Source organism: Mus caroli, chromosome 14, assembly GCF_900094665.2.
Source record: "Mus caroli chromosome 14, CAROLI_EIJ_v1.1, whole genome shotgun sequence".
NCBI lineage: Eukaryota > Metazoa > Chordata > Mammalia > Rodentia > Muridae > Mus > Mus caroli.
This window is the reverse complement of record NC_034583.1, coordinates 69,399,312-69,426,450: the sequence shown is the minus strand read 5'-3', so window position 1 is coordinate 69,426,450 and position 27,139 is coordinate 69,399,312. Positions and strand designations below refer to the sequence as shown.

At 42.0% G+C, this 27,139-nt stretch overlaps 1 protein-coding gene across 10 annotated transcripts in view; it reads left to right on the top strand.

Annotated features, from left to right (window-relative positions):
- The window catches only part of Dgkh (diacylglycerol kinase eta), a 163,221-nt gene extending 158,443 nt beyond the window's left edge, over window positions 1-4,778 (top strand). For 9 of the 10 annotated variants that reach the window (XM_029469093.1, XM_029469095.1, XM_029469094.1 and 6 more), the window contains one exon: window positions 2,562-4,777. In XM_029469093.1, the coding sequence (XP_029324953.1) occupies window positions 2,562-2,614 (53 nt within the window). In that variant the 3' untranslated portion in view covers window positions 2,615-4,777. Of the gene's footprint in view, window positions 1-2,561 lie in introns of all 10 variants that reach the window. The other variant, XM_029469092.1, reaches the window with a different exon arrangement.
- The last annotated feature ends 22,361 nt before the right edge of the window (window positions 4,779-27,139 follow it).

Here is a 27,139-nt window from a genome sequence, read left to right as displayed (position 1 = left end):
CCCCGTGCTGGAACCCAGTAGGGATGCTGGAGAAGATAAGATGGTAAAGGCATAGTGGGGGTTCCCCTCCCCCAGACACACTCAGAAAGTTGTATATGGGTGGCTAGAAGGATAACTCAATATCTTCAAAGGAATCTTTGGCAAAATTATGTCTGTTCATCCAGAGAAACAAAAAGTCAGTAATAAGGTATATGATAACTACTGTCAGGTCTGGAGAGATGGAGACTTGGCAAGAGTCTAGAGAAATCAATGATCCCCAGGCTCAGAGAGAGCCCCATCTCAAAAATAAGATGGAAGGCAACTTAAAAGGAAGCTCTGTGTTGATCTTTGACCTCTACATGCATGAACAAAAAGCACATATCGGTCAACACACATACATCTCCACACACAAACACATCAGAAGTACCAGTGTATGATACCTGATGAACTGAGAGCTCTATCAAATGTCAAAGCAAAACTTCTATCATAACCTAACAACTAGAAGCCGAGAAGATACTGAATCTGGTCACAGTAAAGAGACTGTAGCTACCAAGCCGGGATAACTGTGATATCCTCTAGAAAATGTTCCTCTCATGGTACCGAAGCAGTAATTCTGAGGAAAATATCAAAGTAAAGTTTGTGTTCTGGAGAAAGAAGTGTTTGTATGGCCTAAAATAAGATAGTTATTATATTTTATAAGCAGAGTACTATTGCAACGTCTAAAGAATAAGTCTGCTGTTCAAATGGGAACTCTGAAATGTAGCATTCTTTTTGCCAAAAAAGATATTCCATTTAAGTGTATGTCTTTGTAAGTGTATGCTATATGTCCAGGTGCCCAGGGGGCCAGCAGAAGTCATAGGGTACCTGGAGCTGCAGTGACAAGAAGATGTAAGCCACTTGACATGGGTGCTGGGAACTGAACTTGTGTCTTTTGCAAAGTGGCAAGCCAACTTTAGTCACTGAGCCAACTCTCCAGTCCCATTAAAACACTCATTTATATTGTAAATTTATGCAACAGATAAAAATTTGGGCTTGCCCTCAAGTTTGGTATTTATCACATACCCAAGAAATGTGAAATAGCCTAAGGACTAATTTTGTTCATCCAGGTAGCATTTGAGAACATTTGGGTTTTTGGGTCAGTTAAGTTTGATAAAAAATGTTATCCTAGAATTACCTCAAGCTTGAATTGTGCTGGCTATAGAAAAATGGTTTTCTTGAAGGATTTAGAATGGTTATTATTACTGCTCTAAAGAATAAGAGAGAGTGTGTATGCTGTGTCCAAGTGTGTAATTCAAATCAGTTTGGTCTGTTTCATTTATGACTTAAAAATAAATCCAGCCCCTACACTGTCGAATTGTGTGAACTTTCTTAGGACATTTCCCTTTCGTAATCCCATAGTTAACTTCTTGGGGGAGTGTCTAGCAAGATCCGAGAGAATTAAAGTAAGAGAATCACTTGGAAGCACTGGGGGCTGAGACCAGCTAGCCTAGGATGTTCTGCAACATAATTTAAGCAACAAGAGAGAGTGAGCCTCAGAAAGTGGGCGGAGAAAACCGACTCCCAAAAACTGGCCTCTGGACTCCACCTGGTCACTGTGGCATGTGCATGCCCAGACTCATTCACGTTCACACAGACACACACGCACACACACACTAATAAATAAGATATTCTCATCAAATCTGGACTCATGATGCAAATACAAATAAATTTACAATTTAAATTACAGGTGGTGGACACTGGTATCTTCCCCTGTGAAACCTCACTTTTCTTTCTCCAAATCCTGTGTCTCATGTAGCCCAGGCTGGTCCCAAACTTGCTATGTAGCCAAAGATGACCTGGAAATTGGTATCCGCCAACCCCTGACTAGTAAATCCTGGAACTTCAGGCATGTACCACCATGGCTAGCAGGCCTCAAGCTTAAGTTTAATACAGCACTAGATAGAAACAAAGCTTAAGACCTGGGTGTGGTAGCACAGAATTCCAAAGGTTGGGAAGCTGAGGCAGGAGGATCACTAAGTCCAAGAGTAGGCTGGACAAGGTAGCAGAACCTTGTCTACAAAAGGAAAAGAAAGAAAGAGAGAGAGAGAGAGAGAAAAGAAAAATGTGTGTGTGTGTGCATGTGTGCGTGTACATGATAAAAACCTGTGCCTTAAAATTCCGGTTGTCCTCCATCATTTGCCTCAGATCACAAAAGAGCCAGTATTTTTTATTTTAGAGAGAGAGAGGGAGAGAGAGAGAGAGAGAGGGAGAGAGAGAGAGGGGGGGGGGGAAGAAACCATATTAGTTTTGATTCTTGAACACTTTCCCTCGCTGTACATAATTTGGGAAAATATCACATTTAAGAAGAGTTTGCATGGGGCCTGGTATCTTAACGTAGTTTTCTACCTGTCACTTCCAGAGCCGATCAATATGAACTGTTAATAAAATGGAGTATATGCTAATTATATGCTAATTATGTGAATTACTAGTTGAAATGCTTATTGGTAAAATTTTCTTTTTTTTTCCTCCCTCTCTTCTTTTCTATTACTTTTGTTTTTCTATGTTTCTTTTTTTAATTAATTTTTTTTCTCTTACTTTTTCAGGACCTGGGGATTCCGAAAGTGGGTCATATGAAGCGAATTCTCCAGGGAATTAAAGAGCTTGAACGGAACCCTCCCAACTTGGTCTGAGGGGTGGTCACACTGGTGCTATTTCTGGGAAGAGAAGTCCTCACTCACCACTCAATACAGAGTCCTCGGAAGCCGCTGCCTGTTGTTGTGATTTACTGCACAGATAAGCGCCTCTGAAGCACCTCTCTCGACTGATATTTTGCTGTGGGTGAAAGTTTTGATTTGAGGTATTAGAAAATAATTTTTGTGCCAAAAAGAAAAAGACCATTCCACAAAGCCATGTTCTCATTGTGCAAACCTGACATGCTAAAAAAAAAAAAATGCTCACAGTAGTAGAAGAAGGATTAGACATGATTGCCTTGTCTGAAAAGTGGACTTGCTTGCCCATCGTCCAGGGAGGGTCTTTAGATCTGGGCCCACAGGCGGTTCCTATGTGTGCCTGCAACTGTGTTAACAGTATGCAGCTGGAACTTCGCAGGCTTCCCAGTGAAGGCATTGGCTCCTCTCTAGAAGTCACTGGTTAGGAGATAAAGATAGGAGTTGTACTTTTAAGTTTTTCACCCTAAGTTCCCAGGATCCACTGGTCAAAAAATACGGTGAAACCAACCCGTAACTCACTATGACTGATGCAAATCTGATGCACGATGCTCCTTGCCTGAGTTGTCTTTCTTTTTCTTGCATGTCATATATATTATTGTAATATTTCAATAGCTTTAATGTTTATTATGATGAAATTTAATTTATTACCACCCAACTGCCCAAGCACTTTTTGGTTGGTTAAGGGCACTTTGGAGTAAATATTCCGTACCTAAGAGTCTGGGAATGTTTGTCTGTGCCATGATCAACAAATGATATACATCTTATGCAAACCAAATTCTTTGCCTGTCTCAAACTACAGGTGTGCACATAAGGAGAATTATTGGGTGTTTTCATAAGCTTACATGTTCTGTCACCTATGAAACTTATTCCAGCTTTCCAAACCCAAATTCCCACATTTTGTTCCCATTTTTTTTCATATCAGTTTAATAATCATTTTGAGTTTCTGCTTGCACTTGTAAGACTTGACATCCAGGAATTTTTCAAGGTCTTGGCTGAGATTCCCAGCCTGAGTTCTGGGGACTAGCTGAGGTGATTACTGACAGGAACTCACCAATAGAAGGAATTTCATTTTGTTTCTTAAGGGCTTTTTGTATTACTATCTCACATTTTGATAGTCTATCCAGTAGATATTATTTCCCTTTTTCTAAACCATTGTGTGTCAGTGTCGCTCAATAGAATCATCAAGTATTTGAAAGCCAAAGGTATACAAGTCAAAAAAGTAAGGAAAAAAAGAAAAGAAAAGAAATCTCTGTTTTCTGGTCATTATATGCCAAAAATCAACTGTAATATTTGAAACTTGTGTATATAAGAGAAGCAAGCAGGGCTGCTGACCCAGTGAAGGCGGTTTTGATAGTGTAGCCTGCCAGGTGCTCAGTAGATAAACATACCCACACATGTGCACATATGTGTCATGCTTCCTTACCTGTGTGCATATACTTACTGACATGCATTGTCTGGGCATACAGTATCCCTGCTACTTTCTAGACAATCATTTGCCCAATGCTTAGTGTTTCATTTTTACTTGGGTATTTACTAGGGAAAAAATCCCCAAATTGAAATACCTTAAAAATAAATGAAGTTCAGTGGCAAAGTGTTTGCTTAGGACAGGCAAGGGGCTTGGCTCCACCCCTAGCAGAGCAAAAACCAAAGGGATCAACAGGCAAACCCAATGCGTTCCTGACCATGTAAGTATGTCTCACATTTTACCCAAGTTGTGCACAATGGACACTTTCCAAAGATAATTCCTATCAAGACTTTTGAGCTGAAAATAAACCAATCGCTTAGTAGTTTCAATGTTAAGCTTCACACCTGTGAAGCCCGTGTAATATACCACCTGGTGGGTACCTTGCCAACTTTTCCTGTGAAACAAGATCAACCCAGAGCTCCCCCCAGATCATTGTTCAAGAGAAAGGAGTGGGGGTGGGGAGAGGACTCCAGTCTATAAAGAGTGTATTAACACATTATTGAGTTTTCATCTTCACCCCAAATATATTACTGTCAATAGAAAAGACAGTCTAATGGCTGCTGCCCTAGAGGTGCTCAGTGATGGGCTGTTTTTTTGTTTGGTAATCTTTTTTTTTTTCTATTTTTTTTAATTAGGTATTTTCCTCATTTACATTTCCAATGCTATCCCAAAAGTCCCCCCTACCCTTTCCCCCACCCCCCACCCCCCTACCCACCCACTCCCACTTTTTGGCCCTGGCGTTTCCCTGTACTGGGGCATATAAAGTTTGCAAGTCCAATGGGCCTCTTTCCACTGATGGCCGACTAGGCCATCTTTTGATACATATGCAGCTAGAGTCAAGAGCTCCGGGGTACTGGTTAGTTCATAATGTTGCTCCACCTATAGGGTTGCAGATCCCTTTAGCTCCTTGGGTATTTTCTCTAGCTTCTCCATTGGGGGCCCTGTGATCCATCCAATAGCTGACTGTGAGCATCCACTTATGTGTTTGCTAGGCCCCGGCGTATCTTTTCAGTTCCCACTGACACCTTTTATGTATCCTGACTCATGAAATCCTGACTCATGAAAACTTTCAGTGAAATGGCTTTGGGATGACAGAGATTCTCTAAGATGACAGTTTGAATGAACGATTTTGTCCAGTGTGAACATTTCTCTCTCTAACCCATGACTTCGTGAGTCTGGGTCCAGTGAGTTCCAACACTGGACACACAGCAGTGTGCTCCCGAGACGCCTTCTGTCTCTGCTAGTGTCACAGAGATGCTCTTACCCTATGTGAGGTTTCAGAAGGGGGATCCTCGCTAGGATACATCCAGCCACATCCTCTTAAGTAGAGAGAGATGCTCAGGTGTGCACCTGACTGTAGCTGGCTCTGCTGTCCTCCAAAGCATTTCCTGTGCACTCCCCCTACCCCAGGAAGGGAACAGAACTGGGTGTTCGCCAGGTGACTAGGCCGTTCTCGTCCATGTCTACGCATATCCTCACCGTCCCATCAGTTACCCCATGGCAAAATGTCAGGGGATTCAATAAATTTTCAGTTTCCTAGACAGTTGAAATGAATTGATGGGTTGGCTCATTTGGAAACACTGCTGTGGTTGAGAAGGTGGAAACAGTGGATGTCCAGGTCAGATCTGTGCTGTCTGGTGTTTTAGCCGCTGGACGCCTGTGGCTATTAAATTGAAGTTTATTCTTGCTCAAAGTTCTGTTTTGCAGTTGCACTACCAGCACTTTGAGTGCCCTGTAACCACAAATGTAGAGCATTTCCACCATCACGAAAAAATTTCATTTGACAGCAGTGAACCAGTGTCACTACTACTAAATCTGTGGTCCATGGGCCATCTATCAGTCAGCATCCATGTTATCTGGAAGCTTATAGCAATGCAGACTGTTGGAGCGGACAAGATGGCTCAGCAGGTCTGGCAACAGGTTTGATGCCAGATGCCATATTCAAGTGGAAAGAGAAACACTTGTGGACCTGTCCTCTGACCTCCATCTTCCCACCATGGCATCCTCACCCACATACACACAATAATAGGTACATATTTTTAAATGCAGAACTTCAGAACTCCAGGTCTGCTTCTGGAGTCTTCCTCTTGGTGAGATTCCGGCCCTTGGGGACAGTAAGCTTCCCCGGTCCCACACTTGGCTTAGTTTGTTCTTGCTCGGTTGCTCATGACTTAATTCACACTGAGCATTTCAGAAGAACATGTACTGAGATAAAGACATTTTCATTTTCTTGTGTCAATAAAGTATCCAGTGGACATACTTCATGCTTGTCACGCTGGAAGGGACATAGCAGCCCATGCATGTTATGTGAGTCATTAGGTATGCAGAAAGGGGGAGTGGGGGTAGAACCGGGATGATTGTAAGAAAAGCGAGTGTGCCATTTGAACTCTGAAAGCAGGCATATTTTTGCTAAATTTGGATCTCTTTATCTTATGATAACTTATCTTGATTTTCATGTGGTTCAAAATCGCTTAAAAATAGTTGCTAAAAGGTAGTATGTTCTTGACCTCCAAATTCAAATTCTCCTAAACTGAGATTTTTTTCCCCAGTGATTTATTGTCAGGATTCTGTCCCTTAATTATTTTTATATTTTAGTATAAATTACCCAAACATAACTTCCTAGCTTCTTTGATATCTAATCTTTCTATTTTTACATGAATTGACAAGGTATTAATAGAAAAATTGAAAAAAAAATATACATCACTTCTAAAGTAAGTCATTTATACCCGCAGCTGAGCTCGAGTGCATTGTGAACGTTCATTTTCCAAGGACGAATTCTTTAGGGAAATCAATTTTAATTTAGCTGTAAAAATCAATCCCTTTTAAAATTCTAACATCTGGAGTCTCTCTTGCCCACCTACCCCCTCAACCTCAATAGACACATTCTCTGTCAACTGTGAGATTGTTAGATATGGGTTTTATGGTTGGTTAAGAGATGGCAGTTTTCAAACTCTACCCAGTACAGTTAGGAATAAAGGAATTTAGAAATGGAGCATCCTCAGAGGGACTGTTGACCCCTGGGGCTTTTTTGCCATTGGCTTCCTGGTTTCCCTTATTCTCACTGCCCACCCCAGGGGGAGCAAGCCCTTCCTCTCCCTCGTTTCTGCTGTGGCATCCCTCAGGTGACTTCTGTGTCACAGTCTCTGTCACATAGGTAATGATACCTTAGCAACAGGATTCCTTCACAAAGAAGCAACTAGAACTTTTAAGGAGTGGTAATTGTTTTCTTATATATATAATAAGCAAAACATTATTTTTCTTTATATTGTTTTCCAAGTTTTGTTTAGAGATATTTATGTTATAAGAAAAGATATAAAAGTTTGTTGATATAGAGAACAGAGAGCTAAAGACAGCTGGACTGTACCTATCTTTTTTTTTTTATAGTACTCTCTGTTATTTTCAGGTAAAGAAATGAAACCAAGACTACATTAACTCAATAATAATGCTTAAGATAGACTCCACAGTATATGTTATAGGTGAGCAGCTCACTTCTGTTTATATAATTTAAGATATAATATTTACATTATTTAATATACTTCTATTTTTTTGCACTTCCAAGTTTTAGTTGGAAAAGAAAAACCAAACCACAGCCCAAAAATTATTTTAAAATCCACATAAAAATAATTTCCTATTAGCTACAAGTTACCCATGCATAAGACTTTGTAAATAGTCAGGACATTTCATATTCTCTGCATTTCAAGAGTAACCAGACCCAGAAGCACACAGGGTTACTCATAAAATGCATTAAAATAAAGACATTTCATGCTCAACTGAGGCCATCAAAGTAGAGTAATGCAGTTAAATATGTAAGCAAACCAGGAAGAAGGAGGTTTCGTGACCTTTAGTCTTTGATGGTAGGTGTTGTCCACACAGGTTAGCCATTGCCACTTCTACAGTCTGAGAACTAACTGCATATACAGCTGAAGGTGGCTCACAGTGCTGATAGCTGGTAGCTTGTTCTGTGAAAGGTTTGGGGATTATAACATTCACAGTTTTGTGAGTTATATATTCTATACTGCAAATGACTAATACATTGGAGTAATATATTTATCTAGAGCTGGTAAATATGAAAATTATTTTCAAACAGTCAAGTGAGATGGACTGTTTTCTTTAGGTGAGATAAAAATCACTTGTATGTTTAAATCTCTATTTGTACAACAGCTTTCTCCTACTGGTGTTATTAATTTTCATACTACGGTTTTTCTTACCTTTTTATACCAAAAGAATTACATGCTGGCTATTCAAACTTGCCAATATGTATTTGAGTTTGCAAGACTTTTGGCAGATAAAATTACTTCATAACAAGCAAACACAAAAGCTTTGTATATTTTGTGGCTTTGGGGGCAAGAATTGTACCTTTGATTTTCTCTCTGCAGGACAGTGCTGACGTGAGCATTGTTCCTTGACAGTATTACTTAGAATGGTTGTATAAATCAGTGCCCTTATTTATTATGTTGTGAAATGTACTCTTTATACAGAATGCATAGTCTAGCTCCTTTCATTTTTACTGCTGTTGCCTGGAGTGTAATAGCTCTGTTAATGGTTGACTTATATACTTGAAATGCTCATTTCTGTGAAACAGACGCCCAGTGTATTCCTTCTTAAAAAAAAAAAAAAAAAAAAGATAAGAAAAAGAAAAGAAAAGAAAAAGAAAAAAGAAAAAATATTTTCTCTTCTGTCTTAGGTAACTGAGTTATAGTTACCAGTCATAGGAACTTTTCTACAAAATGATTTTTATATCTAAAAAGACACAAAGCAGAAAGGCTGAAGGGGCAATGCGGTCAAGAGCTCCATTAGGATATATTTTGCCCAATACATGTCTTCAATCTGTAAGTTTTTTCTTATAGTGGGTTTTTAATTCTTGTGGTGGGGACATGTCTGTGATTGCACTGGCCAATGTGGCATTCCAATTAACGCTGAATCTTGAATCCTACCACAAATCTCATACCTCTGATATCTAGCCCATGGTTCCCGAGTCTACATTCAAAACCCGTTTCCTGGTTTTGGGCTACACTGCAAATGGAACCCACGGTGGATAACTTTTGCTTATTTCTATCAAGTAACCAGAAAGTTTAGCTGAGTTTTTCATTATTTCATTTGGATGCATTCTTGACTCCAATTTAAGAAGCTTAGACACGTAAAATGCAATTGCACAACACACCGCACAGAATAAAATCACTTGTTTTCCAAAGAAAGAACAAAAATCCTGCTGAATGTTGCAGAGCTAAGAAATCGCTTCAATCCCTAAATCCAACCTGTTTTTCTTCTGTTTCATAACATAAACAGCAGGTGAATCATGAGTCATACAAACCCATTGGGAAATTAAAAATTAAATTTGCTTTTAATAAGAGACAGAGCTTTATGTTTCCCTGTCGTAGATGCATTTATTGAGGATGGAAAAAAGTGAGAATCTGTTAGAAACATAGATAGTGCAGGAACTTGAGACGGTTTGCCGAGGCCCAGGAACAAAGAATTTGAACACGTCTTTCCCTTTGTATTACAGAAGGACCGAATGCACATAAAATGTCTAATGTGGTGAGCGCTGCACCTCAGATCTCGCCCCACTGGTTAAGTCTGAAGTCCTAACTAGAAGTTAGCTAATTAACTCTCCAGAGAGCCCATTTTACTGCAGAAATTACGGGTCAATTAAGGAAGCCATCCGGGTGGGCGAGGTAACCTCTTAGACATTTAGAACAGCTCTGGTGAATGTTTATTCCCAGGGCAGAGCTGTCTGTGCTTTCTCAATGCAGAGCAGACAGTAGTGGATCTCGGTTCAGGAGGTTGGAAGGCTCCTTTAAAGGACAGAATAAAGGTGACTCGGTCCATAGATGAACACCAAAGACACTTTCATGACTTAGCCGAGCCTTGAAGTGTGTTTGCTGTGATATGTTTCCCTTCGAGACAGTGGTGGTTTTTCACTTACCTCTTGGATCTAACAAGGCTCATTTGGTCACACCTTGTCGCTGGCCCACTGTGTCCTCTCTTCACTAATGTATTTTGGTGCCTTGGGACCCCAGCTCTAAGAGTTGGCCCAACACTGCCAGTTATAAGTAGTCAAATTGTTTTCTACAATAAGAAAGGACAGATGTCGTCAGTCCTACCTAAATTTACTATGTCTTTTCCAGTGACATTTTAGTTATAAAGAAAGCCATTCCAGTTATAACATGAAAAAGAAACATCCAGTCTGGTAACCCTTGACATTGCATTTACAAACAAAAGTGGAAGGCAAGTGTCTCAGTGGAAGAGTTTTTATACTGCAAGTGGGAAACCCTGGTTCACTCCCAACAGTGCAATAGTACCAACAACAGCAACAACCAAATGGAAGGTGAAGCTGAATGAGTGACATCTACCAAGAATAGGTCATGGGTCTATAATATAATCTGCATATTAGGTTTTCTGTGTTCCTGTTAAATGGCTAGTTTATCGAGATGAATATAGCTGCCAGTCAAGGTCCTCATGTATTCCCTTAGAGAAACTGCCCCAAGAAAAGACATCATATTCCATATCCTACTTGCAGTCTCACATCCCAGAGTACAGAGACACAAATGTGCTTTGTGGATCAGTCTCTAGGACTTTGCCTCAAGAATGGCTGATTGAGCACAGTGCAGGGGAGCAAAGGGCCGATCAGGAAGCCCAGTCTTGTTTGCCCTGCTACCCTTTAGCCCTGCTTCTCCCCTCTGTTAACCTTTCTAACTCAGGAATGCAGAGCGGCTCCAGCTTGGGGGTTTAGTACCTTGGCAGAATGACATGGCCCAGGTCAGCTCATCCAAGAAACAGTGCAAATTCACCGTTCTGTGAAGCATTGTTGGATGGCCTCCAATTTGCAGTGCTTTTGCTTCAGCCTGCCTACAGCATGTTTTTGTTGGTTGCTTTTGGTGGTGGTGGTGGTAGTTGGTTGGTTTTTATTGTTGTTGTTTGTTTGTTTTGTTTTGTTTTTTCGAGACAGGGTTTCTCTGTGTAGCCCTGGCCGTCCTGAAACTCACTGTGTAGACCAGGCTGGCCTCGAATTCAGAAATTCACCTGCCTCTGCCTCCCAAGTGCTGGGATTAAAGGCGTGCACCACCATGCCTGGTGGTGGTGGTTGTTTAATCCATCTCAATGATAACTTTCAGGCCAGTATTTCATCCACGTTTCATGTATATTCAAAGTTTTTCTGTTAATGTCATATTCTGTTTTACACACACACACACACACAACACTCCCCCCCCCCCCACTGAATTTTTCTCGATTTTTGTAGTCCCAGAGTATAGCTAGCACATAATAGGTCTTTGACAAATGTTTTTGGATATTATTTTCATACTGTCGCAAATAAAAACTCAAAATACCTTCAAAGTCTTGTGCTTGCAAGGACACAAGCCTTCTGTGCAAACAAACAGAACATTATCAGGCAAAAGCAACTGTTTGGTCAAGGATCCTCATATAAAAATCACATTTCTTCACATCAGAAATATTTGTCAGGAATTCTTGTTTCTGAAAGTGAGACATAATTTTCAGCATTCCTGACAAAATCTTGCTTGTAAATCATACACCTGCCCTACAGATTCTGTTCTATATACTACTTATAGTCTTCATAGACAAGCATTTATTAATTATGAACTAGAAAAAGAATAAAAAACAGTAAGAAAGATGGAATTTTAGACAGTATTTGCCCAAGAAGACACAGATGAAATTTGTATAATATTGGGCCATTTACTGTTAGTGATTATTGTATTACAAATATGGGAAGATCTCTGGCTATCATTATCCTTATAAAACATAGTGACTAAAAATTTGCTATTACCCTTGGGCCTGCTTTCCTTTTTGACTCTCCGAAGCCATTCTACCACGTCCCCAAATAATGATAAAAGTTATCACAGTGCTCTGTAAGTTAAGTTTCCTGAACGAACACCAGTCAATTAAATAATTAAGTGCTTCTTCTAGGCACTTGGTTAACTTTTCCTACTTCTTTGTAACCGGGATACACACTTAGATGCTGAGGATACAGGTAAAATAAGACAGGACTCTTGTCTGTAGGCTTTCAATTTGTCCTCGAATTGATCTTTCTAAAGTCTGTTTAAAAAATTAGGAGGGCTTTTAAACACGCAAAAGCAGTTTCTTATCTGGAGTGATTTTGGCCATGTCTCCTTCCACCCCAGCACCCTCCAAAACTAACCAAATCTGAGTCACCACAAAGCAACCCCATTTTTATTTCCGCAACTCGTATATATTTTCCTGTCAGCCACAGTTCTGGCTGTTGCTGATCAAGAGTGGGCCTCACTAGCCCTGCGCTCTGCTGCTTCTGCTGCTACAGGGGCTGCGTTGAACATAAGGGTCTGGTTCATAGAACAGGAAGAAATCTCAGGTTTATTTGGGGAAGGCACAAATTCATGACATTTTCAGCAAAATACATGAGGCGACATTGCAGACCCACAGGAGAGGATGGAGGTCACACGGTGATGCTCTGTAGGAGATCAGAAGGCTCCATTTGAAGTTGGTTGAAGTGGGTTGGTGTTACCCTAGGTATCGTGATGGAGGTAGGAAGTCATGGCATTTGACAGGGAGCACAGCTGTTATCTCAGCATTAGTAATATGCAAGCCTATGAATCCCACAAGGCTCTGATATGTAGATGAACCACAGCAAACATTTGTGTTATGATACTGACTTCTGAATATTTATTGACAGATAGGCTATAGGTTTCCTTTATTGAGAATGAAGAAATCAACTGTCTTTATCTTTCCTGTCGGTAAGGTTGGGGGAGGGAGCTTTGGCTGGTTTGTATTTTCACATTTCAATAAGCATATTTTGAAATCACTATTTCCCATCATATAAAATATCATATAAAATAGGGAACACATTTCTGTGTCCCTTAGCAAAAGAAAGGTCTCAACTAGATAGCTTTTATGCTTAGCTCAACTTTGTAAATGTTCCACAAAAGAAGGGGGCAGGGAAGGCTGGGCGCTGCACCCTTCTGCCCAGCACGTTCATTATGCTTTTCAATAAAAATAGAACTTATTTCCCGCCTGTTACCATCATGGTAAAAACTTAACAAGGTAGTTCCTTCTCTTTCTTATATTGCAAAAGATAGTTTTAATTTAGTCTTGCCATATTTATATAGCTAAGAATTTACTACGTTTTGGTAGTCTGATTTGAAACTAAATACTTGTATCTGACAGATGCAGATAAAGTCTGCCTATTTCTTACACAGTGGGCTCTGTTTGCTACAGAAAAGAGTGAGACTTTTCCCAGCTTAGCACATTTGCCATTGAAATGAACCTGACAGAGCAGAGGTTCTAACTTTGGCTCCAATTACTTTTAATAATGATAAGACGTGAGTTCTGTTTGTTTACATGCTGTTTACAATGGCATAATTTTTAAAAAAAAAACTCTATATGAGAACTGAGATATTTATTGCATACTATTTTAAAGATGTTTTAATGTGTTTTCACCTTTGGAATATATTGTTACATTTCCTTGTACAGATAATTTGGGTGGCTTTGTTAATGTAGCTAATAATTTTTATGACTACTAAGTGACCAGTTTCGGTGCCTTCTCTTGTGGGATGCATGACTCTGTATTTATTGTAAGGAAGTCACTGATGTGTGTATTTTTGTACTGAGAGTAATGGTTGATGTCCATGATGATGAGAGACGTCTTTCCCAAAGGGCACTGCCTTCAGATCGACCTTCTCAAATAAAAAGACTGCATTGGAAGGTGTGAGGTCTGCGCTCTTTCTGGAGGGAAGTCGTTGAGGTGTTTGGAAGAAAAATACAAAGTACCTTTAGCCACGCCCTGCCTCCCCCACACACCCTTCTTGAAGTCTAGATGGTATCAGAGCCAGGATGCTGGTACTGATATGGTCAAGTTGTTCAACAGTTGAGTCACCCACAACAAGGCTCCTCTCGATCGATGCCCATTTACGAACATAGCTACTCCCATTGTGCCTTCAATTTCTTCTCACCTCCAGGCAACTGATAACCTGTCTCCATTGCAAAACTTTCATTATTTCAAGTATTAGTGGAATTATACAGTTCATTATATGATCCACACACACACACATCATCCCAGATACATCCAAATCAGTGTATATATCAGTGTGGTTTTTGTTGTTTTAATTTTTTATTGATGGGTAATATTCCATGCAGTGGAGTTATTAATGTTCAAAACACAATTTGGTTTCCCCCAATAGAAATAAGCCCTTGATGTTATAAGAGATGCCTCTGCAATTAAGAATACTTGCTTCCCAATCAGGGAGACTGGAGTTCAAGTCCCAGCACTCATAACAGGCCCGAACATCCTGCCCATCCTTCGAATCCCACCTCTGAGGAGGGCAAAGACAGGAGGACTGGCTTGCTGAGAAAATGTGACCCCAGTTCATGATTGACTCAAACAGCTGGAGAGCGCTGGCAGAGTACATCAGGACCCTCGACTGGCCTCTGCACACAGTGTACACACACAGACCCAGACACAAATGTTTTTAAATAGAAAGCAAAACAGCCCAGTGGGGAAGATGGTGTAGTGTGACAAGGACATACCTGCAAGGAGAAGCAGAAGCTGGGCATGCGGGCATGAATGAACTTGAAAAGGACCAAGGACAGGGCAGACAGTCAGAGGGTACTGAGGGCAATCTTGTTGAGATGAGAAGGAGGGAACAATAATGAATACTTCATAGGTACAGCCTGGACTTGGCGGTTGGCTGTAGATGAATGGGGAGCTCAAACTCAGAAGTCTGGGTTAGTTCCACGAGAGTTTAAAGTGACTGTAGGTAGGATATCCACAGCAAACGTACTGGGGAGAATTTCTGAAATGAAATGCAGATGTGAGGGCCAACATCTTGTGAGCTAAAGTCATTAGAGAGAGGGAAGTTGTCCTAAAAAATCCTTTGTGAACACAGAAAGTGAGTCCCGCAGAGTTCAACCCAGGAGATTAGAAAATGGAGCCAATTGCCTCAGTCAGAATCAGGGCCCATGCTGTAAGACACTGGCAACAATAGCCTGGCAGACAAGCATCCTTCCTGCTGTTGTCCAGTCTTGAAGGCTGCTGTGGACAGAAAGGGAAGAGGCAAGGAAGAGATGCTGTTTGTAGAGCCTCATGCCCAGGGCTGCAGAGTGGTGGTTACAAGGCATGTTTGAAGCTAAGAGACAAAGAGCTCCCATATGTAGCTGGTGAGCCTAAAACCGCACTTTTCCTTAGGATAACCTGGTTTTTACCTCATTCACAGGGTGCTGTGCCCAGGAGGAGTAGTTGGGGGGAGTGGAGGCTTTAGCTTAGAACATAGACCACAGGGTAGTTGGGAGTGGGGTCACACCAGAGGGGATAAAGGTGGATGGGAGAACTGTTCAAATATGGAAGGGATCGTCACAGGAAAGCAGGCTTACAAGTGAGAAAAATGGAAACGATCGAAAATACCGTGATGATGTGTCATAGGAAAAGCCCTAAGAGGCAGGGGTGCAAAACTACCTAGCAACTGCTTGGTACCTGTTCCAGTTTGCTTTCCCATGCTGTGATACAAAGCTGACCAAAACAATTTGGGGAAGAGGGATTCTTGCTTCCGCTTCCGGGTTACAGTCCATCACTGAAGGAAGTCAGAGAGGGGTCCATGGAAGAAAGCTGCTCGCGGGCTTGTTTCCCAGCTACGTTTCTTATACAGCCTAGGCCCTGCCTGCCTAGGAATGGTACCGCCCACAGTGGGTTGGGCACTCCTACATCAATTAGCAATCAAGAAAATGTCTCACTGACGATGTGGCCACAGACCAGCATAACTGGGTAATTCTTCAACTGAGATTAACTTTTCTCAGATATGCCAAACTCATAACCAAGATTAGTCATTACGGTACCCATAGAAATACAGGGAAGATGGCACAGTGGGTAAGACCACCCGATTGCTCTTCCGAAGGTCCAGAGTTCTAATCCCAGCAACCACATGGTGGCTCACAACCATCCGTAACGAGATCTGGCGCCCTCTTCTGGAGTGTCTGAAGACAGCTACAGTGTACTTACATATAATAAATAAATAAAATCTTAAAAAAAAAAAAAGAAAGAAATACAGGGAAGAGAACCATTTCCTCTATCCTAATGTGTAGAACAGTGCTCGGCACGTATTTGTTAGCTGAATAAATTGGAAATGATTATGTCAAAGGACCAGATAATCTCAAGTCCCTTTCATTTTTTTACAGTTGATCATATATAAATACAAAATATGCATCCTAACTGTGTTTGCAAATAGATGAACCAGAACTTAAACTCCAAAATCCCCTAGTATATAAACTCTAGTATCCCCTAAAAATAAATCATTATTAGCCAGTCTGGGCATCTACATGAGGATCCCATGGCGGCATCTGGTTCTGATGGACTTCCTGGGTCATTACATCAGTTCACTTCCAAATGCAAATTCTATTGTCCTACATACTAATTAAATCTGTTTGTGTAGCAAAGTCTCAGACAATCACCAGACCCAGTTTCTGCTTTCAGAAGCTAATGGCTTCTGAGGCCAGTGTTTTAGGATTTTCGCCAGGAAATCTAACTAGTACTGCTATTCCTTATGAAAACATCAAGAGCTGCTCAAACGCCCTAGGATCTTCCCTTGCTCTGGACCTGGTGTTCGTTCCTTTCACCTGGTGCCTCCACGGGTACATTCACAAAATCTGACGATGGCTGCATGCTGTCATGGCTGCAAGGGTGGGGCCAGCCACGAGGACAAGCAACTACAACAGAACTAAAGCCAAAACCCAGTAGCCTCCCAGCAGAGCACGGTGGCTTTCAGTTTATGCCATATTTACAGTGGCTGTGCAAAACACCAGGAGTTTAGTATCAGCCCCATTTGAATATCCTTACACCATGGCATTGACGCTTCCGTAGCCAGGATATTTTTAATTAAAGGGTGGGCACTGGGTGCTATCCTTTGAGAGACTGACACCGATAGGTAGAAGCAGCTGTAAGAACCACAGTCCAGTAGACTTTGTTCTCTACACAGCTCCATCCCGATGCAGGTCACTGTCTGGTGTCACTGACTGAGGGCACAAGCAAGAGAGACCGTGTATCAAGAGTCACATTAGTCATAACCATGTAATGTTTGATGTTTTTTTTTTAAAGAATTTTTTTTTGAGCTGGAGAGATGCCTCAGTCAGTAAGGTACATCAATACTGGGTTTAATCCTCAGATCGTCACATTAAAGAAGGGGGCGGGGAATTACTGCTTGTAACCCAGCCCTGGGAGGTAGAGACAGGAGGATCCCTGGGCGGGTCACTGGCCAACTTGTCTAACCTAATTGTGAAGGCCTAATTCAAATGGGAGGCCCTGTCTCAAGAAACAAGGTGGGTGTCTGGGGAACAGAACTCACTGTTGACCTTTGACCTCCATATGGGCGTGCACACATATGTGAGTGCCTGTGTTCACATGCATGCACATACACCGTACACACAGGAGAATGGAAATGGAGGCACATTATAAGTGCTGTTTTGTTGAACATTAATATTAAACATAATGTACACACTGCTTATATGTATACACACACATATATATACATATACATATACATATACATATACATATACATATACATATACATATACATATACATATACATTACCTGGGAGGCAGATGCTGGAGGATCACAAATTTGAGGCCTGATTTGGCTGCAGAGTGAGTTCAAAACCAGCATGGGTAGCTAAGACCTCATCTTGAAGAATTTGAAAGTGAAAAGATGGATGGGAATATAAGTCCATAGTAGAGCGCTTGCCTAGAATCCACAGAGTTGAAGGCACACTGTGTAGTCACACTAGCAATATTCACAAGAAATCTGGAAGTGAACATAGCTTGTCTCCTAAATTGCTCATAACTGATTACAGGAGAGGAGCCAATGCCCCCTTTCCTGAGAGTAAGGACAGTAAGCGTCTCGAGGCTGGAATGTCTAAAGGCTCATTACCCCAGGGTGACAGATCTTCAGCTGACAAACCCCACTAAGACATAATGCTCTCGCTAGCTTAATTATGAGTAGATGAACTGTGTAGTTCCAACTGGATATTGAACTGTTAAGGCCTATCTGCTGATTTGCAAGTGATTACAGCAGCTGACAAATGGTCCCCCCCCTTTTTTTTTTTTGGCCTGGAGCATTCTTTAATTTTAAAAGTACAAGTTGGCTCTGTTATTGCTATGATAGAGATTCTGTTGAGACAGGCTTTACATAGAGACTTCAGTCTATTATAGAAATAAAATGGATGAAAGGGGGCCCAAAGTCAAGTAACAAACAAAACTCAAGATCGTTTTTTAAATATCTTTTATTTCTACTCATATTTATCCTTCAATCTTCAAGAGCTTTAGTTTCTGTGTTTTAAATACTAATTTTGTTGCTTCGCTTTGTGTGCCGAGCCAGGAAGGAAACATCAAGACTTTGTCCTCTTCACTCTCCACTACATACAGATACACACACGTGTGAACACAGAGCACTATATAAATTACACCCCTACGCTGTTCTATCCCATGGTTAGACTGTGCCCTTCTGAACAATTCGGTGTATAATAGTATTTATACGGTATCTTAAACACATAACTAAATGTGGAAGTCAAGAAAAAGCTGACATCAGGGAAAGGTGTCTGAGATTGCAGCATCCCCAAGTTAATTCAGAATTAAGCCTGCCGTGTTCCCACTTTAGAGCTTGCCTGTGTTGTGTCTCACCACGTCATTTCAGTGTTGGTTTTGTACACACAGTGTCCACGCTGTCTGTGCGAGTGCCTTCCCATCGCACAGTGCCAATGGAATCTTCCTGAAACAGCCCAGCTCAAGTTCCAGACACTTGTGTGTTCTGCATTGCAGTGTTTTTACTGGACCTAAAGAGTCTACTAAAAATGGGAATTACAGAGAACAAAGCTTGAACTATTTCCCTACTTCCCACAGCATGGAAGTATGTACTTGGTTTGTGTTTGGAGTCTATTGTGTTCGAATGTTTGATTTGTAAAAGTGAGAGGCTGGAGAGATGGCACAGCACTTAGGAACACCAGCTGCTCTTCCAGAGGACCCAGGTTCCAGTTTTCAGAACCCACATGGCAGCTCACAACTGTCTGCTACTCCAGTTCCAGGGGATCTAGTGCCCTCTTCTGGCCTCTGTAAGCACTTCATGTGTGTGGTGCACAGATACACATGCAGGCAAGCACCCAGACACATACCATAAAGTGGGGAAAATTGCTGGGCGTGGTGGCACATGCCTTTAATCCCAGCACTTGGGAGGCAGAGACAGGTGGATTTCTGAGTTCGATGCCAGCCTGGTCTACAAAGTGAGTTCCGGGACAGCCAGGGCTACACAGAGAAACCCTGTCTCGAAAAGATCAAAATAATAATAATAATAATAATAATAATAATAATAATAATAATAAAATGGGTAAAATTGTTTGGGTTCCTGACTTAACATGATTTAAAATAAATGGTTTGAAACTGGGTGTGATGGCAAATGGCTATAACATTGAGCAGGAGAGAAGGCCAGGGATGCAAAGTTAGACTTGACTACACGGCAAGAATGGGGCCAGCCTGGAATACTTGATACCTTGTCTCAAATGGCTATTTAAATATATAAATAAATAGTACATATGCAAATTTCTCTGTGATTTATTACTAGTGAATGTTTTATTAGAATGCCTGTTTTACATATACACATATATAGGTAAAAATTCCTCTGGCAAAAAGGGATTAGAGGTGGAAAGGGTTTTAGAAGCCTGATTTAGGAAAAAACAGAGCCAGGCGTGGTGATGCATGCCTTTAACCCCAGCACTGGGGAGACAGGGGCAGGCGGATTTCTGAGTTCGAGCCTGGTCTACAAAGTGAGTTCCAGGACAGCCAGGGCTACACAGAGAAACCCTATCTCAAAAAACAACAACAACAACAAAACAATGCTGTCATTTATAAGCATGATGTGTCTTTTGTGTACAATCTGCTCGGTGTCTGTGACAGGCTACTGAGCAGATTGGTCATTGTTCATGAACATGAAGGGAGAGCTGTTTTCGCAGAACACAAGGATTCACACTCAGGAATGCAAGCAGTCTACTGCTGAGCCAACTTAGGATTACTGACATACGCCATCACATCTGGCAAAATTTTTAATTTATTGATGAATAAGAATATTTTTTTTAAAAAAATAACTTGAGCGGGGACACCCGGTGTTCTAGATATTTTCCATAATGTTTGTTCTGAAACACAGCATATGCACTCCGAGGAGTTAATGGAGCAGTGGGTGCCATCATTTCTCTGTTGTCCACTGTAGAGATCGGTGGGGGCATTTTAACTGTAAAATGCCACTGTGCTGCTAGAGAGAGTGCCGTGAGGATGGGGCATAGAGAAAGAACTCAGTGGCTAAGAGGACCTGAGTTTGGCTCTCAGCACCCACGTGGGATGCTCACAGAGCCTGTCTCTCTGGCTCCAGGAGTCTGGCGCTCTTTTCTGTCATTTCCTCACACATGGCACTCACACACAGAGACAGACAGACAGACAGACAGACAGATAATTAAAAATAAAAATAAATCTCTTTAAAGTAAGAGGACAGATAAATTACGACTAGGACAAGCATGTCCCTTAGCTTCGAAAAAGTTGTTGCTTTACAATTAAAGGGCGGGGTGTAGTGATTCCCTTCCGTAATCTCAGCACTTAGCAATGCTATGAGCTTGGGGCCAGCCTGGGCTGTATTGTGCCTTCCAGATTAGCCTGGGTTCCATAGGGAAACATGGAAAGGACAAAATTATAACTCAAAACATGAATTCCTGATAAAGAAAGATGAATGTCTGATAAAGAAAAAATTTATAAAATTCAGAATTGCGGGTCTCTGTGTGAATCTCCATTCATTGCAAAGAAAAGCTTCTCCAAGAACAGTTAAGGAGTTCATTCAACGCTTAGTATAGTTATTAGCAAACAGTTCAATACTATGTCCATTTAGCAGAATAATAGCTGTTAGTTCTCCCCTAAGACCTAAGACCTATCTGGCCCTAGGCTCGTGGTCTGGTAATGGTACCAGGTCTGGTTCCATCTTACAGAGTAGACTTAAGTCCAATTAGAAAGTGGTTGGTTATTCCCAAAATGTCTATGCCACTTGCTAGACTAGTCAGGACAGTAGCTGAGGGTTCACAGCTGGGGTGGTTGGTGATTACTTTTGTCCTCTGACATTGGACACAGCACCTTCCAGCACTGTGAAGGCTAAACGGCAGGTATAGAGGTTCCAGGTTAGTGTCAGCATCAGCTTCGTTTCTCTGTGTCCCGTAGTTCAGATATGCAGTGTCTTGGACAACAGGGTCTTGCCACCATTACCATTTCCCTTGTTATCCTCTGACACTCAGTAGGAACTTGTTTCCCTGTTGTAGGGTAACTCTATTCTCTCTCTCTCTCTCTCTCTCTCTCTCTCTCTCTCTCTCTCTCTCTCCCTCTCTCTCTCCCTCTCTCTCTCCCCCCCCTCTCTCTCTCTGCATGTGTGTGTGTATGTATTGTTGAAAAGTCTCTGTTTGCAGTAGATAGTGATTATCCCAGAGACCCACAACCAGAGACCCACAACTAGCCAAGGCGGAGACAGTAAGAGACTCCAGGATGCTCAATCCTACCAGAGGGTGTATATCACACCCACCTTCTCCCACACCCAAGGATCTTAGTGGATGAGGATACAGAAAGTATAAGAGCCTCAGCCAGTGGATGACTCCAAGGAAACAGAAACGAGTCTTCTGGACACGGCCAAGCAGCTGTACATGTGAACTTACAGCAGCTGTAACAGCAAACCTTCACGAGCCCAAGCCAGACCAAATCCCAACACCGGAGAGCTGGACAGAAACTCCTACCTGCTAGCTGTGGAGCTAGTGCGATTGTCAACTGCTAGGAACAGGAGAGACCGTTTTCTCTAGGGGTGTAACTCCTGGTAAATGGAGCATGGCCCAGTGGAAGACCACACATCCAAGAATGTTTGGGCAGACAAATTGGTCTTGATGGGCTGTTTAAAAAAAAAAAAAAAAAAAAGGACACAAAGTTGAGTGGGAATTGGGTTAATCTGGGAAAAGTTTGGGAGATGAATATGATTTTTACAAACCTACAAAACTCTCAAAGAGCTAATAATTTTAAAACCAAATTGTAAAGTATTAAAAATAAAATAAGAAAATGTATAGTTATATACACACATATATTTTATATATGTTTGGTATTCTGTTTAGGAATGTGCGCACCCTGCACTCACTTATCTTGGCACCGACCACTTCTGAGTCTCTGTGATGACCACTCCCCACTACTCCCCCCCCCCGTAAAAAATGCAGCTCCTCTGGCCAAGATATATGAACAGAAATATTTAGAAGGCAGTTTGAAATGTATCCATTTAGCAAAATGGTAATAGTAGGGTCCTCCCTGGACCTATGGCCACCCTTGTCATGGGGTTCTGACCAGGTTTACAGTATTAGGCACCAATTCCCTCCTGAGGAGCAGACCTCAAATCCAGCAAGAAAGTGGTTGGTTACCCGCAGTGCAGTTACACCACTCTTGCGCCCGTGTGTATATCTTACTTTGCTGTAAGGCATATCTTACCTGGCATGAGTATACCTTATCTGGCAGTGTATATACCAATAGGTGTATCTTACCTGAGTTAGCATAGCTTGCTCAACATGTAGCACGCATTGTCCATAAGCAGGTAAAGCCATTGATGGCTCTCTTCTCACAGCAGCTGCATGGTAACTTCGGGGTCTATGAAATCTAGCCAGCACGGAAGGAGCGTCCAGCTCAGTTGTGGCTTAATTTCTCTGTATTCTGCAACCCAATTGTATGGCATCTTCAGCAATAGAGGTCTTACCATCTGGTCCTTGTTGGCGCTCAGAAGTAATGACAGTAGCTTCTATTGACTGCTTCGGGAACTCCTGGAAACTCCATGGTCAGTAACTTGGCACTGAGATTTTCATTTTAAAAATCGTGGTTTCTGGAAAAATCATTAGACACATCACATATGATGGGTACTTTCTTTTACACTGTGTGTATGTGTGTGTGTGTGTGTGTGTGAACTTACCGACTAGGTTCCTCTAGGGCTCTTTCAAATATACTTCCCCTCCTTTACCCCAAACTCTAATCTCCATTTAAACCTTTCTATATCTCTGCTCTACTTTCACGTACCCGCCCCGTACAAGTGCCACCTTCCTCCTTTCCTTTCCTTTCCTTTCCTTTCCTTTCCTTTCCTTTCCTTTCCTTTCCTTTCCTTTCCTTTCCTTTCCCTTCCCCCTTTCCCCTTCTTCTTCCCCTTCTTCTTCCCCTTCCCCTTCCCTTTCTTCTTCCCCTTCTTCTTCCCCTTCCCCTTCCCCTTCCCTTTTTTTCCCCTTCTTCTTCCCCTTCTCCTTCCCCTTCTCCTTCCTCTTCTTCCCCTCCCCCTCCCTCTCTTCCTACCTTCCTTCCTTCCTTCCTTCCTTCCTTCCTTTCTTCCTGTACGTTTAGAGGCACCAGGGATTAAATCCCAAGCCTTGTGCATGACAGGCAAGCACTGTCCTACAGAGCCACCTCCTCACACACCCTTGCCCACACCTTGGAGAGTTCCCCTCATGCTTTTCCTAGGACTCTCCAATTTTCAGGTCTCTTGTCAGTGCTTTTTATCCACTTTTGTGCAGGCCGGGAGATAGGGCTCTTGTTTCACTGTCTCACTCTCCTTAGCTTTCTGATGCTGTTTGTTAAGGACACACTATTTCTGGCCCTTTCTTAATGTGTGCTTTTGATCCCTTTGCCAAAAGTCAAATTGTCCTGTACTTTTTGAGTGTCTTGAGCCTAGATTCGCCGCCGATGCTCCATTTGGCCTGCATGTTGGGTCACCTCTCATGCTCAGGGTTGAACTGTTTGGCACCTGCTGCATTTGACACACATTTGTGTGCTGTCTTTGGGATGTGGAGCCCCCAGCCCCAGCCTGGATTTTCACTTAGCTCTGTTGCCTGAAACCCATCCCTGCTTAGTACAGGGCACAGTAGAGTCCCAGATGAGAGTGACGGAAACAGTCTCACCACTTGTACGGCTCTCAACACTTGCTAAGCTTCCTGACTTCCTCTTAGCCTGTGTCAGACTGATCATATGAGGCACTCTGGAGAGCCAGGCTCCAAAAATAGAATGTTTATTAGGACACAGCTGTCCCTCAATGGCTCTTAAATACCTCAGACCTAGAGATTAAGTCCTTCCGGAAGTGAAGCCCTTTGCCTTGAACGATGGGGACAGATGTGTCCTTTCAGCCGCATTCAAGAAGGCTTACCTGAAAGCCATTTGCCTTGGGAGACATGGCATCCTTTTGGCTTCAACTCTGTATTTGATCAACTTGGCCCTTCTGCTATCTGAAGATTTTGCTTTCGTTGTGCCCTACATTGACTTCTGCTTTGCTCCAAGCCACCTCTGCTTACTCCACTACAGACAGCTCATACTTACCTAACTTAATTTTTTTTAGCAACTGATGACATCATACCTGGGAGCCCCTGTTTTTTCCAGGGTACCAACATTGAATTGCTTGTCTGCTCTTGGCTTGGTTGCAATTTCTCAGGCCAAGACCCCAGAAAGCATATGAAAATAGTGAATCAGAAGGTACCGTGGATCAGCAGAAATGTGCTTGGACTCCAGCTAATGCCTATTTCCCAATTCTGTGACAGTTCCTTGGGAGTCACTAATAATAAGGCTTGGTTTCTGACTGCGTTTAAGTGGCATTGTGATCAAACTGGTTTTGTGGAAACTAATCTATGGAGTTAACTGGCTAATAGGTTAACCTGTTAGGGGAATTTATCTCTCATGGAGTTCCTGACAAATGGTTTCTTAGAAATTCTTGAGGAGAGTCAAATCCTTGGGAGTAGAAGGTGAAGGTTAAAGAACTCTGTAGGAACAAGAGACTGCAGGAATTCCAGCATTCTGGGTCTCTGGTTGTATTATTTTGCTTTCGGTTGCTGTGATAAAACAGCACGACCAAGGCAACTTATAGAAGGAAGAGTTATTTGGGCTTATTCTTCCAGAAAGATGAATCCACCAGTCATAGGAGGCATGGCAGGAAGCTGAGAGACCACATATTTATCAGCATGCATAAAGCAGAAAGACTGAACTGAAAGAGAAATGGGGCTATGTACTCTCAAAGCCTAGCTCCAGTGACATACTTCCTCTAGAGTGTCCAGCTAAATCGCCCCACAGTGCCACCAGTTGGGGCAGTGTCCAGATGCCTGAGCCTGAGCAGGACATCTTTCTATCCAAACCACCACACCCAGTCTTTCCCATCAGTGCTCAAAAGATTTCAGATGGCTTGCAGAGATGAAGTCTCTGCCTCTTAGCATCTGTGTTTGGATTGTATTTGCTGAAGTATGTCTGATTCTAGGGGGTTCACGATTCTGATATGACATGAACTACATCTTCTTGATGGACCTTGTGTGTTCTGAGATAAAAATGGATGACATTTAAATAAATGAGTTAGATGGAGAGAAGGAAGATGATTGGTTATTTTGGTGGAAGAAAGAGATGTACTGATAATACATCTTTAGGGTTTGGCTAATATTCTCCTGCCTAGCAGATTAGCTTATTCTAAGACATTTGGAGAGGCAGACCAGAAATAGGTTCTTAACAGTATGTACATTTTCATTCTTTGTCCATCTACAAAGTATATATCTTTCTTATCCATAATGACACGATTTTGAGAAAGAAAAGTAGGGCTGACAGTCAATGTCTGTGACTGTAGTGGCCAAAATATCCTTGAACATAAGTACAGAGAAGTCCTTGAGAAATGCAATGAACAATAAGTCAGGGTTCCTATTCCTGGACAAAACATCATGACCAAGGAGCAAGTTCGGGAGGAAAGGGTTTATTCAATTTACACTTCCACATTGCTGTTGATCACTAAAGGAAGTCAGGACTGGAACTCAAGCAGGTCTGGGAGCAGGAGCTGATGCAGAGGCCATGGAGGGGTGTTTCTTACTGGCTTGCTTCCCCTGGCTTGTTCAGCCTGTTTTCTTATAGAACCCAAGAACACCAGCCCAGTTATGGCACCACCCACAATGGGCCCTCCCTCCTTGATCACTAATGGAGAAAATGCCTTACAGCTGTATCTCATGGAGGCATTTCCTCACCTGAAGCTCCTTTTTCTGTGATAACTCCAGCTTGTGTCAAGTTGACACACAAAACCAGCCAGTACACAGTCCTTGGTCCTTAAAGAAGGACCGTGTGAAGACTGAATGATTCCTCTCTGTTTCTCTGGTACAAGGGGAAGTGAGCCATATGTTACTGGAAACAGCTACAAAGATGCTGTGATAGTTCTTGGAGTCAGCTTAGTGATAAATCCATTACAAAGGTAGCTTAGTGAAACAATATATGGCATGGGCAGAGAATGCCTGGAGATTGTATCAGAAGCTTTTTGTTCTTGTGTATATCTTGTATGTCATAACAGTCCATTACTTTAAGGTCTGGGATTATTAAATATTAGACAAAAGTAAAAGCTTCAATTGGCAAAAGTGAACAGATGAAGAGAGGGCAGGATTCAGGACCCTCTTCTATGATGGGCAAGCTGAGAGGAACTTCTCACTAAGGGCAAGCAAAGAGTTCATTTATTCTTAATAGATTATTGTCATAATTGTGAAACAAACTGGACCAGCTGAGGGTGGTGGTGCACCCCTTTAATCTCAGTGCTCAGAAGGCAAAGGTAGGTCAATGTCTGAGTTCAATACCAGCCTAGTCTACAGAGTGAGTTCCAGGACAGCCAGAACTACCTAGTAAGACCCTGTCTCAATCTCAAAACAACAGAAAACAAAACCTGAAGATCACCAGTACCAGCTGAACCTTAGATTAAAACTGAGCATCACTGAATGTTGTACCTAGTGGAGGAAGACTCAGATCGTCACAGATAGGAGAACACGTTCACAGAAATGACTGGAATCTAGAGTGTATGAGATGTTTAAGAATTAAGTGTTGCTCAGCGCCGGGGTAGCGGGAGCGCAGGGTTGCCTGACACCCACCAGCTATCCACGACCCCCGCCGCAGGATTTTGGGACTGCTGGTGAGTGGAACACAGCTTCTGCTCCAATC